The sequence below is a fragment of the Sarcophilus harrisii genome, chromosome 4, assembly GCF_902635505.1.
Source record: "Sarcophilus harrisii chromosome 4, mSarHar1.11, whole genome shotgun sequence".
Lineage (NCBI taxonomy): Eukaryota > Metazoa > Chordata > Mammalia > Dasyuromorphia > Dasyuridae > Sarcophilus > Sarcophilus harrisii.
The window spans coordinates 337,350,919-337,368,532 of NC_045429.1; the positions used below are offsets into that span (position 1 = coordinate 337,350,919).

A 17,614-nucleotide genomic window follows, 5' to 3' on the forward strand; every position below is an offset into this window, starting at 1 on the left:
CCCCAAATCAGAGATGAACACAAACAATGCTCTTCATATGTTCTAGGAGGAGGAGGAGGAGGAGGAGACATGTGTGGAGTAACAGGATATTCCAAGTTCTTTTCATGTTAAATCTATCTGTCCAGTTTTTAAGCAGAATTCCTTTCCCTCCTCCAAAGAAAGGATAAAGCCAAATTATTTTTTTTAGTGGAATAAAATAAAATTAAGCCAACACAACCACATGTAAACACATACAGTCTACAATGGGGACAAAACGTATACAGACAGTGCTCAGTTGCTTCCATGTAATAAATACAGCAGGTAGCATATGAAACATCACAAGTATTGGCTTTATTTGCTTTCATTTCTATGCTTATAAAAAAAATATTAAGCTTCTCTGTGTGAATTTAACTGGGTTAGCTTATAGAGATAGATACATGTTGGTCTCTAATTTCTGTACACCAATGGCTCCTTGAAGCTCCAGTCCATCTGGTAGCAGTCTCCAGTGCTAGACATGTGCACTGTATGTTAAGGAGAGGGTCTCTTCTTCCCCTCTCAGCATGAGGTTCTCCTGTTACATGGTCATATGCTCTGGGAGAACATATGAAATATCATCCCACGGGTGCCGATACAGACCCTGTTTCAGCCTCTTCTGATCTAGATAATGCCCTAAAAATAGAACAAAAGCATATTTTCTCTTAAAGAAAAAATCCTAATTAAATTGGGGACAGGAGAAAGGAAAAAAGTAAAATATAAGAAGGGGAAGGAAGTCCAGTTCCATTCAATGGTAACCCCCCCCCCTCCCCTTAAACGATAAGTTCAGATAGCATAGTCAGGCAATAAGATGACTGTTGATTAATTCAATTGGACTTTACATAATCTAGGGTCAGTAATATTGAGACTCTAGGTCCTTTTCTAGATGACCAGAGTGAAGAATCTGAGAGAAAATCCAGTCTGATCCCTTTGTATTTAAAAAAAGGGCAACAAGGAGACATATTCCTAATTTGTTTTTATTTATATGTGTGATGTCATTAGCATGTAGAACTGTGAATATGGAAACTCCCTAAAATTTTGCAGACCAGTCTTATAGTTCAATAAAAAAAGTCTTAAAAGAATTGTCTAGGGGCAGCTAGCAGGTGCATCAAATCTGGTCTCAGGTACTTCCTAGCTGCGTGACCATGGGCAAGTTACTTAACCCTGCTTACCTCAGTTTTTTATGTCAAATGAGTTGGATAAGAAAATGGTAAACTATTACAGCACTTTTGCCAAGAAAAAACCAAAAAACTCATGAAGAGTTGGACACAACTGAACAACTTGCCCATGGTCACACAACTAGCATACATCACAGGCAAGAACTGAACTTTCTGACACAAAAACAGCATTTCTGTCATATGTGGAAGATAAAAGGGACAAATGTCAAGAAAGACATATATTGTGCTAACTCCTGTTACAGAAAGACTACCGCAATATGCTAGGAGTTGGCAGAATGAGAGAAGAGAAACCCTACCAAAAAACCAAAAACTCACCAATGAAACCCATACTCCTTCCTAGCACAAAAATACCATTGAGGGCTCCAATATCAATATATTCATCAGCTTCCTCCCTGTAACAGACACACAACCAAATTGGATTAAAAAAAAAAAAAAGGCTTATCTCCCACCCCCCACCCAAGCCACACTCTCTCTAGTCCAAAGTTGAAATACTGAAAGCATTATGATCACTGTATTTGTATTATAAAATTTCAGAGTCAATCACTTGCATCTCCATGAAAAACCATCCTCTATCAAGAAAAGCAGCAACAGGATAACAGACAGACAGAAGAGGTCTGCACAACTTACCGGGTAAAAGAGCCACAATTCCTGAGCATATCCACAAATGCAGCTCCAATAAAACCATCTACATTGAGTATAAGATTTGGCTTCTGAGAATGTGAAAAACAAAAAAGGCTTGTCATTATTCCTTCAGTTATGCAGTGTGATTTCTTTTCAGTCCTATTTTAAAGATATTTGTCACTGAATTTTAAACCTCGTTTCCAATAATGATGATGTCTCATTTTGACTTAACAAAAATATCTCCGTAAAAAAAACTTCAATTTTTTGAACTTTGATCATACATCCAGTTCAGAGTTTATTGTGGTATGTGATCCAAACCCATTTCCCCAGGTTTTAATTGAATCCCATTTCCAGAATTTTAGATTTAGGTAAGACTAAGCAGGACCCTTTGAGATCAACTCCCTCATTTTACAGATGAGGAAAGGCACCAAGTAGTAAAGCATTTTTTCTTCTTCATCTTGTTGCCCAGTATTTAAATGTAGGTTTGTTAACAATAGAGATATCTGTCCCCAGAAGTTCCCGGTCCAAGCCCAAATTCACCCTCACCGTATTTTTACCTTGGAGGTAGTGATCTTCTCTACTTCAAGTGCATAATCCAGGAGGGGAGTGGCAGGGAAATGTTGTTTGACGTAATCTTTAAGGATCTGAACCCTCATGTCTGGGTTGTTTATCTGAAAAGTGAGGCAGTGCTGCAGACTCAAAAACGAGCTTTTGGGGAGTGGAACCCCGTTACAGGCTCCCAACTCTGGGACCCTCCCCAAATCCCTCACTGTAGAGATGGGGCTTTCTGAGAACGACTCCACTCACCGACTTGACTCTGTGACCAATCCCCATGATCAGCCTTCCTTCCTTCTTCATTTTGTTCACAAACTCCATGGGGATGATGCCACTATCAAAGGCCTTGCTGAACATCTTGGCGGCTGCATCCAAAGCACCGCCAAAGCGGTCTCCCTATAGAGGACAAACCCGCATGTCACTCTCAGCGTAACCCCCCAGCCCAAGTCACTTTTTATTTTTGGAGGTAACTGGGCCTAAGTGACTTGTCCAGAGTCACACAGTTACCTAATGTCTGAGGCTGAATTTAACGTGGGTTTTCCTGACTCAGAGCGAGGGCTCTATTTACTGCACCCACCTAGCTGCCTCCCAAGTCATTCTCAAAAGCAGCATAAGGGCAAGAGCAGGGATGTCCTGCAAGATAGAGATGCTTTCCATTACAGCTAGCAAAGGGCTCTGTGCATGAGACCAGCAAATGTCAGCAGATCAGATGCTGTCAATCATAGGATCATCTCAAATCCTGACCGCAGACATTCTCTCCATCCTTTAAGGAATAACTCAAAAACAAAACAAAACAAAACAAACAAAAAAACCACTTAAATGTTCTCTTCCCTGATCCTTCAACAAAATATGCTCATTACATTTTGGGGCAGCTAGGTGGTGCAGTGGATAGAGCACCAGCCCTATCAAGAGTTCAAATCTGGCCTCAGACACTTAACACTTCCTGGCTATGTGACCCTGGGCAAGTCACTTAATCCCAATTGCCTTATAGCAAAACAAAACAAAAAAACCCACCTCTGCTTTCTTTGATCTCACTGCACTTGATTAGTTTCTATAAGAACTTATATAGGGACTAGATTTTCTTTACCTCTATAAATACCCCAATACTTAGCACAAAATGTGTCAAGGACTTAAAATCTTTGCTGAATATTTCATGATTTGATCAGATGATGATACTTACAATTGTGAGTAATCCTGATGTAAGACTAGAGACTAGGTCTTTTCCAGCTCGGGCACAGATAATGGTATTGTGGGCTCCTGAGACAGCAGGGCCATGATCAGCTGTCACCATCAGGCACATCTCAATGAATTGGCAAGAATATTTGGGTAACCTAAAGATAAATGTTTAAAAGATATGAACAACCATGTAAAAGAATACTCCAGTTAACAAGCAAATCTACAAAAAGACAAATGCAAATTTGAACAACTCTGAAGTTTCACTCTAACCCTAGGACATTAGCAAAGTTAATAAAAGAAAAAAAGTGATATCAAGGGGACCGTAATATATCATTGATGGAACTATTGATCTAGCCATTCTAGAAAACAATGGGATTATGTAAAATACCCTCTGATGCAGAAAATGCATTGTTAGGTATATTATATATCTTTTCAGGTCACTAAGAAAAAGAAAGTTCACATAGATATACCAAAAAATTTATAGTAATATTTTCATATCACATGAATATAGCAGAATATCAGTATAATGTAAGCAATTATGAAGATGAAGAAGCATGGAAAAACATCTATGAACTGAAGTCAAGTAAGCAGAAACAAGAATACAACATACAATGAATAAAGCAACATAAAATGTTAAGATTAACAACCATAACGGAACAGTATTAAAAAAAATACCGAGTTTGGTCTCTAAAGAAGGAATATGAGCAGATACTTCCCACTTTCCTTGGGAAGTTATGGGACACTGCAAATAACATGATACTTTCCCAATGTTGATTGATTTTGCTAAATTTCACCTTTCCTTGAAAAAAAAAAGTATCATAAGGGATGACTCAAGAGAGTTGTTAAGGGAAAAAGAAGAAAAAAGGAGGTAATATAAAACCAAAAAGGATTCTTAAGATTTATTTACCATTATTTATAAAGTGTTTTTTTTTTTTTTTTAAAAACATTAGAGACAGAAGGAAAAGAAAAAAACAGAACACTGGGAGGATAAATGAATTTTTTTTACTTGTCCAGAATGATTTCATTAGTGTTGGTACTTAGCTCCAACAATGCATCATATCAACTGTAATCTGCCTGGTAAATTTATAAGCAGAGAACACTGATTAAGTGATTAGATCATGATCATACTTATGTTTTAGAGGTAGGAACTGAAGCCAGGCCCTTGATCCACTATGCCACACCTATTTCACTGACTCATTTAAGAGTGATAACACATATCAAACTGTGCATACCCTTTGATCCAGCAGTGTTACTACTGGGCTTATATCCCAAAGAGATCATAAAGAAGGGAAAGGGACCTGTATGTGCACGAATGTTTGTGGCAGCCCTTTTTGTAGTGGCTAGAAACTGGAAACTGAGTGGATGCCCATCAGTTGGAGAATGGCTGAATAAATTGTGGTATATGAATATTATGGAATATTATTGTTCTGTAAGAAATGACCAGCAGGATGATTTCAGAAAGGCCTGGAGAGACTTACACGAACTAATGCTGAGTGAAATGAGCAGGACCAGGAGATCATTATATACTTCAACAATACTTTATGATGACTAGTTCTGATGGACCTGGCCATCCTCAGCAATGAGATGAACCAAATCATTTCCAATGGAGTAGTAATGAAGTGAACCAGCTACGCCCAGAGAAAGAACTCTGGGAGATGACTAAAAACCATTACATTGAACTCCCAATCCCTATATTTATGCCCACCTGCATTTCTGAGTTCCTTCACAAGCTAATTGTACAATATTTCAGAGTCTGATTCTTTTTGTACAGCAAAGTAACCGTTTGGTCATGTGTAAAAAAAAAAAAAAAAAGAGTGATAACATATCATACAAGTAATTCCTTGACTTTCCTTCATTAACTACACCCTGCAAAAGTTATGAAAATCCATGAAAGGTTGTAGCATCCTAATGCAGGCCTAGTATTGAAATAAAATTCCAAATCCACTCCTCACTGTTTTTTAATTTTTTTGTATTAAAAATATCACCTGTTCTTTTATGAACTGATGCTGAGTGAAATGAGCAGAACCAGGAGATCATTGTACATGGCAACAAAATTATATGATGATCAATTCTGATGATGACTCTCTTCAACACTGAGAAGATCCAGACCAGTTCAAATGATCTTGTGATGAAGAGAGCCATACACACCCAGAGAGAAGACTGTGGGAACTGAGTGTAGACCACAACATATTATTTTCACTCTTTTTGTTGTTTGTTTGCATTTTGTTTTCTTGGTCATTTTTTTCCTTTTTGATCTTATTTTTCTTGTATAGCAAGATAATTGTATAAATATGTACATATATATTGGATTCAACATATATTTGATTACTTGCCACGGAGGGAGAGGGTGAGGGGAAATTTAGAACACAAAATTTTGCAAAGGTCAATGTTGAAAAACTATCCATGCATATTTATTTTAATAAATAAAAAATAAAAATATCATCTGTTTAAAAGAGATGATAGTTCCTTAGAGGTTGGATGTCTTTTAGTCATATAGCAATTTTAATTATGCTACTATCATTTATTGTAAACTATATAGCAAGGGTTACTTTCTGTGTACTGAAAAGGAAGTAGCATCTCCTTCTCTCCAAGCAGGCATCTAGGTAGCGCAGTAGATCAAACACTGGGTCCCAGAATTAGGAAGACTTGAATTCAAATCTTAACTAGCCCTGTGACCTCAGGCAAGTCACTTAATCCTGTGTGCCTCAGTTCTACATCTATAAAATAAACTGGAGAAGTAAACCTCTTAGCACTGTGAGCTATGGTCCATGGGGTTAGGGACACATCGAAAATAATTGAGCAACAACAACAAAAATCCCTTTCTCCTAATTTTCAGTGTGACTTCTTTAAATCAATCAATCTCATGCCAGTGAAAAAGAAAAAAAAAAAACAAAAACATGACCAAAATGGACCCCATAAAAACTGTTAAAGTAAAACCCTTTGAACTCTTTCAGGGAGGTAGTGAAGTAACAAACATTAAGGCCCCAACTTGAAAACCAATGCCACTTTGCTCAGTTTCTACTAAATATACTATGAATACAATATTATACTATTATAATAATATGCTATAAATATAATATAATCATACTAAATAGGCCTTTCCTCGGCTGTCAATTTCAGGAAAGAGTTTTGTTGATTTGCAGAAAAATAAAGACCCTGCTAACATTCATGTTGATGACAGATGTTTACCAATACACAGGGGGCACACAATGTGTCTTATTATCCTGCTCTTGCACTTTTTGACAACTTACTGGTCAGAGGACCGAACGATGAGCTCGGGGTCACCCAAAACTTTTTTGCTGCCTCTAGAAGGACTGTGCCCACCTCCAGATCCAGCCACCACCCCCTTCCCTTTGGCAAAGTCTTGGAAAACTTGAGGTCCTTAGTTCTAGTTTTCCAGTATTAGTGGAGACTATGCTGGCAAAGTGTGAATAGTGTTGGATCCTACCAGGCAGGCAAAGTGCTAAGTGCCTTCTAGGAGAGGCAGTACCCACTCTGTTGAGATCACAGATCTTTTGGAAGGACTGAAGCAATCAATGATTCCTGGCACATAATAGGTACTTAATGAATATTTGTTAAATTGAATTAGTATTCCATCAGGATCTTGCTTTCAAACTATCCCCCCTCTCCAATAATTAGTTCTCCATTCTTTCTTTTTCCCTATTATAGGGTCTAGCCTTTTGGTTCTTAGTGAAGAGAGACAACTATTTGTATCTGTTCCTCTCTAGCCATCCAACCCATATTTTCTAAAGCGTGAAGTCCATTTCTGAGTTCTATTTCCCTGCTGCCCTTTCTCCGGCCCTTACCTTCTCTGGAACCACAGCAGTCCCAGGACGCCTCCAATGCCCATCTCCTCTTTGAAGACCTCAGTGATAGGCATCCCTGCGTAGATGAGCTCCTGTCCGCGTTCGTCACAGATGCTGGTCATGAAGGAAGCTGGTTTGCGGATTAAGCCGAGTTCCTAAAGACCACAGCAGGGAGGAAAACAGGTAAGCGGAGGTGTGCCTTGCACCCATGAAACTAGAGGGACTCCATTGAAAGGGTCAGAGATCTGGGCCCTCCGGAGCAAGCTGAACGCCTTACTTTTCTTTGGGACCTAGGGCCAAATTATGTCTGAAATAAAGGCTCTCCCTCTTCTCGGAAGGGTGACTTCTCCTTCCTCATCTAGTCGTTACCTTCATCTCTTGGTACTTTTGAAAAACCTAGACTGAAATGAATTTGTGCAATTTGAGAAAATCCAATAGTTTGAGAAACTTACTCCCTGCTGTTAATCTGCCTTCGAACTTTTCCAAATGGCTGGCAGTGTATTGCCCTACATTCAGAACTACTTCAATGCTCTTTGACTCCTATGGCCATTCTGAACCAGAACTTTTTTGAGCCAACACATAAAGATTCAATTATTCAAGTAATTTAGGCTGAAGCATCCCTGGAATTTATTCTAGCCATTGAATTTTCAATGTGTCACCTTCCCACTACAGATCCTGTCATGGCCAGGAGTGACTAGAACCAAGTCATCCTTTGGTGAGACTCTTAGATACATTTCCCCAGGGGACTTCATAGGGAAAACCTTTGATTGGACACCAAGGGTACAATCAATCACCCACCCGGGCCCAGGAGTAATCCATTGGCACAGTGGGGGGAGGGACCTCCTGAGCAGGTACAATGACTCCTTTAGCAACAAGATCTTCATACACAGTCCTGAGGGAAAAAGAAAGGGAAGAGAAGGGTAAGAAGCAGAAATGACATATCTTTCATCAAGAAGGAAATGTTCTAAGCACTTTAAATAATGTCCCCAATTCCTCCAGATCTTTTGCCTTGGTCTAGCTTTTCCTAACTTACTCTCATCAGTCATCACTGTCCTGAAATCTAAATGGAAACAGGTGAAAGATCCCCTCAAATATAAACAAACATCTTTTGCTTCTAGCTAGGGCTTTTCTAGAACCCCAAATTACTTGCCTAAGCCTCAGTGATTTTAAAGGGGGAGACATACAAGGCATGAAGACAAACTGGTTTAAGAGATGGAAGAAATCCCATTGAGAAGTAAAGTCATTTTAGTTATTTGTGAATGAGCTACAAAAAACAGTAGGCCTGAGCATGCATCTGGGACCTAGAGTTCTCATCTGACATACATTCAGGAAAGGCAAAAGTCATTTTTGATCAAGCATATTAAAAAAAAACAAAAACAAAAACAAAAAACAGGAAGACAAATCTCATTGCTTCTGTTTCTTAAAAAGTTTCAAAGATGGTTTCAGAAAAACTTACATGAATTAATACAAAGAGAAATGAGCAGAACGAGGAGAATAACATACACAGTAACATTATAATAATGATGATCCATTTGATTAACACCATGATTCACAACAATTCCAGAGGGCTCATGATGAAAAATGTTGTCCACCTCCAGAGAGAGAACTGATGAATGCTATGAGTGCTGTTTGAAGCAGGTTTTTTTCCCTTTTATTTTTCTTACTTCCCCAACAACTTTCCCCCCCTGCAATATGACTAATATGGAAATGTTTTGCAGAACTTCTTATGTACAATGGGTATTGAATATCTTACTTTTTCAATGGGAGAGAGTAGAAAAAGGGAACACAAAAACAATTAAAAAAAAAAGTTTTAAAGTTCCAAGCCACTCAAATAACAAGGCTGAATGAGCACACTAAATTATCTTTGATTCTATCCTATATAATAAAATCAAGATTCTAAATTTGTAGACTGAAAAAGGGGCTCTCTACATCTCAAAAATTTGTGCCATCTCCCACCTTCCAAACACACAGACAGTCAGCTTACTGGATGATTTCTCCTAGCTCATCAAAGCTCCAGGGCACAAAGACTCCTGCCTCTTTCAAGGCCTGGTTTTTCGCCACTGCTGTTTCTGAGGCCTGGTTGGCACAAGCGCCCGCGTGGCCAAATTGAACCTGGGAAGACACAAGAAGACTGATCTTATGTTGCTTCATTGACCCCCTCCAAGCTCCAGTTCCTCTTGCCACCCAACCAACAAAGGAGGGGGAAAAAACCACAAAAAAAAAAGAAACGTGAGCTTGGAGATCACTAACCCCTGCAACCTGGAAGTCTGGATGGAGCCAAATCTGATGTCAATATGAACCAAGGCACCAAGACACATTCTCTAGGAAGATGTGCTAAAAACTGTCTTCTAAGAGGAAGAATCTAATAAAGAAATCCCTGGGAGAGCTTGCTGGTAGTTAGGTAGACTTAGAAACCCCCTATGAATATTATCTACATTAATTTTATTTTTATTCATTTTGCTAAACACTTCCCAATTACATTTTAAATTAATAGGCTGTGTGTATGACACTTGTGAATTAAGTAATCAATAATCATCATTAAGTGACTACTGTGGGTCAGGCACTGTGCTGGTAATTGGAAGTACAAATGCAAAAGTGAAATAGTATCTGCCCTCAAAGAGCTTACATTCTACAGAATTTAATAACAGATCTAATATGGTGCAAGTCCATCCGTAAACTGATATCTTCTCTACAATTCAACTCATAACGATTCCTAGAGGTCTCTTCCAAATTAGCCTCACTCCATTCTAATCTTTCCTTAATTACATACCTCCTTGGGATTTGTCTATTCAACTTATTCTGTATTTACTTAGGCTCAGTTGCCCATTACTCTGAAAGCATCACTGAGTGTTGGGTGGTTATTATTTTTTTAAATATTGTATGCCTATTATGGGCAAAGGAAGCTGACTAGGTTCTGAATTTTTTGTTGGAACCTATGGACTCCTTAGAATAATATTTTAAAACGAATAATATAAAACATTTGTTAAGGCAGCTAGGTGGCACAGTGGATAGAACACCAGCCCTGAAGTCAGAAGGACTCAACTTCAAATCTGACTTCAGACACTTAAGACTTCCTGGCTGTGTGACACTGGGCAAGTCACTTAACCCCAATTGCTGCAAGAGAAAAAAGGTATTTGTGATAAAGGCTTTCTTTTTCCTTTTTCAATGTGGAGAAAAACAGGAGGGAGAGAAGAAAAATTTTGGTTAAATAGAAAATTTTAATATAAAAAATAAGATTACAAACTATACCAATCACACTGAAATATAGTTAACAAAATATTTTCTAAGAAAAGCTGGTAGACCCTGGCCAAATCATTTAACCTCAATTGCTTGAGTAACTCCTTCCCCCGACCCCCACTCCTCATACTGAAATACTAACAAGACCACAGTTTAAAAACACCTGAGCTAGATCTCAAAAACTAATAAATACAGTATGAAAAGAATGAGTTGCAATCACAGCTACACTACTAATCTGCCATGAGGCACATACTGGCCTATTCAAAGGATATTCCTAAAGCTCTTCTAGCCAACAAGAGTAGAGATGTATCTTCCTCTCCATTGGGGGGTGTGGGTAACAGATTGGCCATCTCTCACTTCCCTTAAACTTATCTTACTCCAAGAGTGTTTCCTCATACCCTGAAGCGCTCAACCTTTTTGCTTACATAATCTTCAAACTTCATGATTTTATTAAATAGCTTGCCCAATCTGAATAGTTTTACATAAATTAAATTTTTCAAAAGGTCACAGCAGGGTGGCTTTTGGGAAGATCACCAGGAGGTAGTAATCAAAGGAGTCAGCTTTAACTCTAAGTGGGGACCTGGGGAATAACAGCTGGTGGACACTGCAAAAGGAGAATGTAATCAAGTGCTGAGTGGATGTTCATGACTGCAAGCAGTGATCAAGCTCAATCAATGTGGTCTGATGCAAACAGGTATTCAGAAGAGAGAGGCAGATGAACAATGGAAAGGCAGGAAAGACTTCAGAAGTCCCTGGAGTGTCTCACCCTGCCTTCAAGCAATTAGAACCAAGGACTCTTGGAATTTAGCTCTTTGAAGCTAGAATTCAATCACTGTTATTTTTCAATATTATTATGAGAAATTTTTCATGTCTAAAGACCTTGGTGGGGTTAGAAAAGAGGAATAGTTCCCCAAGTCCTGAGAAAAGGCTAAGCTTGGAAGAGACCTGATTAGCAGTTTACAAACAACAGGAAAGGGTGCATCTATTATGACAGGAGATCATTTGCTTATTAGGTTATCATGGCCTGAGGAGATTATCTCCCATCTCTCAGAGCTGGAATTCTTCTGTAAGCAACCCTTTAATTTTAATTCTATTTCATTTCTAATTCCATATATTGTCCAGATGCCTTGAGGATCCTTCATTTTGGTGTCATCATTCCTTCCTACTTAGAGCAACAGGAGGGAGTTTCTACATGCATATTCCAATGACTGCTGGACAAGCTAGACCTAATAAATTTCAGAACCAGAGACCCTGCAATAGAAAGGTAATTAAGCAGATTGATTGGCCCAGAACAGCTCTGTCATCAAAAAGCCAACAATGGTGGTGTGCTTACATTAGGGAAGATCATCAGGAGCTTGGCAACATTGTGATCACAAGGATGACTATTCTAACTGTGGGTTAGAATCTTTTTTTTCTTGGTGATCTCATTATCTCTCACAGATTTAATTATTATCTCTATGTAGAGGACTTACAGATGTATATAACCAGCCCTCATCTCTTTCCTGATCTCCAATCCCACATTATCAACTACTTAGTGGACATTTCAAAGTGGATGACCTGTAAATTTCTCCAACTCATTGTTTTTCTTCTTAAACCTTCCCCATTTTTGTTCAGGGAACCATTATTCTTCAACTATCTCAGACTCATGTTTTTAACTTATCACTCTTTTCTCTTTTCCCCTCTGTATATTCAAGTGCCAAATCTTGCTGCTTCTGCTTCTGCCTCCACAAAATCTCTTCTGTTCAATCCCTGCTCTCCACTCATAAGGCTGCCATCCTAATTCAGGCCCATAGTCACTCATGCTATATTGCAATGAATTCTTAATTCTTCTTGCCTCAAGTCTCTCCTCATTTCAGTCCATTCCTCCAAATAGCTTTCTTTTCTTTCTTAAAGGCAGACATGATCACATCACTCCCCTATTCAAAGACCAGTAACCTCCTATTGCCTCTAAACTCAAATATAAATTTCTCTTGTTGGGCTTTTGAAGCCCTAGACAATTTGGCCCTCACCTCTTTCCAGCCTCATTACATCCTTCACTCTTTGGTCTAGACAAACTACTCTCAAATATGGCCCTCTATTTCCCAGCTCCAGGACTTTGACCAGGCCTTTTGTTGTTGTTCAGTCATTTTTATTTTTTATTTTTATTTAATAGCCTTTTATTTACAGGTTATATGCATGGGTAACTTTACAGCATTAACAATTGCCAAACTTCTTGTTCCAATTTTTCACCTCTTAGCCCCCACCTCCTCCCCTAGATGGCAGGATGACCAGTAGATGTTAAATACATTAAAAAATAAATTAGATACACAATAAGTATACATGACCAAAACGTTATTTTGTGTTCAGTCATTTTAAAAATTCATGTGTGGTTCTACGTGATCCCACTTAGGGTTTTCTCGGAAGGACTGACCTGGCTCATTTCACAGATGACGAAACTTGAGGCAAACAGGGTGAAGTGGCTTGCCCTTCCCATGGCTGAGAAGTGACTCTGGCCCTATCAGACTCCTACTTCCATGCTGAACACTGTCTAGGTGCCAGCTGCTAGTGCCTCAAGGCCACTGCCCCTTCTACACAAGTTGCCTCAGGAAGCAGTTCAAGTACCACCTTCCACACAAGGCTTTTCTGACCCTGCCCCTGCCCAATCCTGCTGTCATCCTTGAGTTCTCCTGTGCATACTAATTGATGTACTTGTCTCTCTGACAGAGTGTTAAGCTCTTTGAAGGCAGAAACCCCTTCTTTTTTTTGTCCTTGTATATCCCAGGTGCCTATAATGGTGTGTTATACAGCAAGTGCTTAAACAATGCTGGCTGGCAGTTTCGGAGGATAGGGAAGGAAGGAGGGCCCACGTACCTCAGAAGAGAACTTGGTGGCACAGGTGCCAATGCACCAGCAGACAACAGGCTTGGTGATCCGGCCTTCCCTGACGCTCTGACAGATCTTGTACTCCTCGGTGCCCCCTATCTAGAGGGTGCAAAGAAGCAGTCACGCCGGTCATTTCAGAAGGGGCCACTGGGCTCAAAAACCCTCGCAGATAATATAAGGACGGGGGACCCCTCTCCCACAAGCCTCTTGCCTTCCCTCCCCAACAGGCGGCCAACACAGAATCAGAGATCTCGTTTTCAGGGTCTCTATAGTTCTAATGCTACTATTTCTCTGAGTCAGATAAGAAAGGGACCTTAAATTTCATGATGGAGGATACAGGTTAGACAACAAAAAACCTGCTGAAAGTTAGGATAATAGGAAAAGTAGTGAAGGAAAGTACTGAGAAAGTAGGAAGGAAAGTTTTGAAATAAGAGAAGATTCTGTGAGATGATTTAGACTAATGTGGGAATTCATTTTATTTATCAGCATATTGGTCTGAATGTTTTTTCCCTTTGTTTAAGAGTGAGGAAAAATGAATTTTTGTTGAATTGAAAAAAACCAACCAAACAAACATAGAACTCCAACAGACCTGGGATGGAAAATGATACATCCAACTATGGAGACTGAATGTGGATTGAAGCACAGTATTTTCACCTATTTGTTTTCTTTCTCATAATTTTGGTCAGATTTTTCTTGCACAATATGACAAATATGGAAATGTTTTAAAAGATTGCATATTATTAATCTATATCAGATTGCTTGCTTCTGGGGGGGGGGGGGGGAGAATGTGGAACACCAAGTTTTAGAAAAATGATACTGAAAACTATCTTTACATGTATTTGGAGAGAAGTTTCTAAATCCACTCCCCAATAGGAAGAGACAGTAAGCTAAGTAGGATAAACTTCTTTATTCAGGTAAGGCTAATGGAATCCTTATTTTTTTTGGTCTGGATCTGTAACTTCATTTGTAAAAGAGGTGCCCTGGGCACTGACAGGGGATTGGCTCACAGCCACTCAGGAGGAGGATTTCCTGAGTTCCCAGAGGCACCCTCCCTCTATCACCCTCTGCTGCCTCTCATTCTGCTGAAATTTCTCAGGCTCCTAGGGCTGTGGATCAGGACCGGAACCAAGGACTTACCTCCCCAAGTACCACAATCATCTTCACTCCTGGTGTGTCTTGATAACGCAAGACATGATCCATGAATGTTGAGCCTGGGTATCTGAAGGAAGAGACAATAAAAAGGGTCAGAAGGAAGGGTTTTGTTCTGAAGCCACACACTGAACTGTTTGTGCTGCTACTAAGTTTACTGAGAATGAAAATGAAATTTTATAAACCATACTAGAGGTACTAATAAATTGATAAACCATACTAGAGTTTAAATATAGTTTTCTAGAGGAAAATTTTAATAGTTGCAGTTTAGGAGCAGTTAGGTGGCACAGGGGATAGAGCACCAATCCTGGAATCGGGAGGAAGTAAGTTCATTTTGCTAGCTGTGTGACTCAGGGCAAGTCATTTAACCCCAAATGCTTTTTCCCTAAAAATAACTAAAACAAAAACAAAAAACACCCACAGTTTAAACTATTCCATTCTCAAGATAGCCCATTAGAAATCATGTATGAAAAATTGGGAGGTTTTGACCTTTGATCTATCAATTCATTTCTCAATTGAGGTAATTATTAATAAAGAGCATATAGTTCTTGGCACACAATATGCACTATATAAATATTGGTGATTGTTATTAATTAATAGTAAACTAATTATTAATTAGTTGTGAGCCATTCTGGAGGAAGGAGCTTCTTTAGGCCCCCAACGACATTTATTTTAGGCAAATTTGTTATTCTGATGGAAATTTACATTTCACAAAATGCTTTCCATATCTAGTATCTTATTCTCAGATATCTCACTGATGAGAAGATGAATCTGAATATAAAAAACCTATTTCAGGCCATCATGAGCTCTGTTAGATCCTTAGAGAGATAAAAATATTATTGAGAAAATACTACTGATTGCAGACTGCACTGACTATCCAAGTAATAGCTTTGTTCCCATGACACATTTTTTTTGGGGGGAGGGGTTTTATAAACTACTCATTAAGTCCATGAACAAAGTTATGAATGAGGCCCTAATCTTAATAGTGGTGGGAATACCCACACTGATGAAATTACCAATCAATCTTTTGAAATCCAAACCAAAATCAAGCTTTTGATCTGAGGTTTACAACTATGCTGGTGAAGGGAAGTAAACATGGAAACTACTTTCCAGGTTGTCAAACTAAAGTCTGAATAAATTAAGTAACTTGTCTCAGTGCCAGATAGAGAGCTAAGAGTACAGAATTCAGGTCTCCTGCCCCACCCTCCCAATCTCTTTCCCACTAAATTTAAAACCTTCTAAATGCCCCAGGCTACCCCATTTCTCCGAATTTCTCTGATCCTGCTGATAGTTACCTGTCCCCACCAATGGCTACACCTTCATAGACACCATCTGTGGTCCTGGAGATGATGTTGTTGAGTTCATTGGACATGCCCCCGGAGCGAGAAACATAGGCCACACTACCAGGCCGGTACAGTTTGGACGCCAGTATGTTATCCAGCATCCCGCCGGTGTTCCCAATTTTAAAGCACCCAGGCTTAATCCCACCAACCTATAGGGCAGAAGAGACATATCAGAAAGAGTGGAGGGAGCACCTAGGAAATTATAACATCATCAGTTTTACTCCAACAAGATCTAACCAAGAGGGAAATGAATTAGATAGCAAGAACTGTTCACTTAAGCTACATGGAATCCTAGAGATCCTTAGGTAATATCTAAGAGGAAAATTCCACAATACAGAACACAAAAGGCTTTCTGACTTAACCTGAGCACATATGACATTATTGTACAAGGCAGTCCAACCCCAATAAAAATACCACCCATCAACAGACATTGGTGGTTAGCTTAACATCCAAATATTGATTCCATCTCCCAACACCAAGGCTACCTCTGAGAGATCAAGGTCTTTTTTTTCCTCTGTTTCTTTTACCTTGGTAATCCCTGGGGCAAAAATCAAGGCTTCCTTTGTTTATAGTTAAGAGACCAATCGTTGAAAAGATCAGAAATGCTTTCTTTGGAAAGAGGAGGAAGAGGAGGAAAGGAACTGCTTGGACTTTTTTTTGGTCAGGTTACTAAGTGCTTACTAGATTATCAGACATTGCGCTGCTAAGTCCTGGGGATACAACAGTCCTTGTCCTCAAGAAGCCCACATTCTAATAAAGACACCATGGACGTAACATGATATATCCAGGCTAACCTGGAAGAATTTCTTACAAGGAAGACACTGGCACTGAGGGGAACCAGCAAAAGCCTCTTGCAGAAGATTGAATCTGGGCTGATTCTGGAAAACCAGAAGCTGGGAAGCATTCCAAGAATGGGGGTAGGAGGGAAATACCAAGGTAATGCTCAGCTGGGGTCAGAGATGGAAAGCAGACAGTGTTAACTGAATCTTGGATGGAGGAGAGTAAAGGGAGCAGGTGTGATGGGCTTTAAAAGCTGAGCAGGACATGTAAACATAAATTGTATTTAACATATACTTTAACATATTTAACATGTATTGGTCTATGTATCATCTGAGGGAGGGGATGGGGGAAGGAGGGGAAAAATTGGAACAAAAGGTTTTGCAAGGGTCAATGCTGAAAAATTACCCATGCATATATCCTGTAAATAAAAAACTATTAAAAAAAAAAAAAAAAAAAAGCTGAACAGAATATTTTCTATTTGAAAGGAACCTTTCCTGAGTAGAGACTGATGTGGTCATGGTGAGACTAGTGCTTTCAGGAAGAAACTTGGCACCTGCATGGAGAATGCCTCTCAAGAAGCACATAGGTAATCTATAGGGAGATTTTATTGTCCTGACTCAGTTTCTCTAATTGTTCTGCTTCAGTTTATAATTATCAGCTCAAAGCTCAGTCCTGCAAAACCTCCCCTCCCTCTTTGTCAGAATATTTGATAAGGATAAAAGATCTTCTGTTTTAGAATATCAGAATGTCTCTCCCCAACCCAAGCTATGGGAAATGTCAGATACCATCTTATCAAGATGCCTCCCCCATCTCCCCACCCTGTCAGGGTCCTGTTCTGCTTTCAGTACCCTGACTCTGCCTCTGCCTCAATCTACCCCAAGTCTGAGCTATGTGT

At 39.3% G+C, this 17,614-nt stretch overlaps 1 protein-coding gene across 4 annotated transcripts in view; it reads right to left on the reverse strand.

Annotated features, from left to right (window-relative positions):
• Nucleotides 1-306: 306 nt before the first annotated feature.
• The window catches only part of ACLY (ATP citrate lyase), a 40,394-nt gene continuing 23,086 nt past the window's right edge, over nucleotides 307-17,614 (reverse strand). For all 4 annotated transcript variants that reach the window (XM_031966276.1, XM_031966272.1, XM_031966275.1 and 1 more), the window contains 12 exons: nucleotides 15,892-16,088; nucleotides 14,585-14,666; nucleotides 13,436-13,546; nucleotides 9,333-9,460; nucleotides 8,147-8,240; nucleotides 7,349-7,503; nucleotides 3,547-3,697; nucleotides 2,619-2,762; nucleotides 2,369-2,482; nucleotides 1,818-1,900; nucleotides 1,506-1,582; nucleotides 307-648 (listed from right to left, as the gene is read on the reverse strand). In XM_031966276.1, coding sequence (XP_031822136.1) covers nucleotides 554-648; nucleotides 1,506-1,582; nucleotides 1,818-1,900; nucleotides 2,369-2,482; nucleotides 2,619-2,762; nucleotides 3,547-3,697; nucleotides 7,349-7,503; nucleotides 8,147-8,240; nucleotides 9,333-9,460; nucleotides 13,436-13,546; nucleotides 14,585-14,666; nucleotides 15,892-16,088 — 1,431 coding nt within the window. In that variant the 3' untranslated portion in view covers nucleotides 307-553. The remainder of the gene's footprint in view (nucleotides 649-1,505; nucleotides 1,583-1,817; nucleotides 1,901-2,368; nucleotides 2,483-2,618; nucleotides 2,763-3,546; nucleotides 3,698-7,348; nucleotides 7,504-8,146; nucleotides 8,241-9,332; nucleotides 9,461-13,435; nucleotides 13,547-14,584; nucleotides 14,667-15,891; nucleotides 16,089-17,614) is intronic.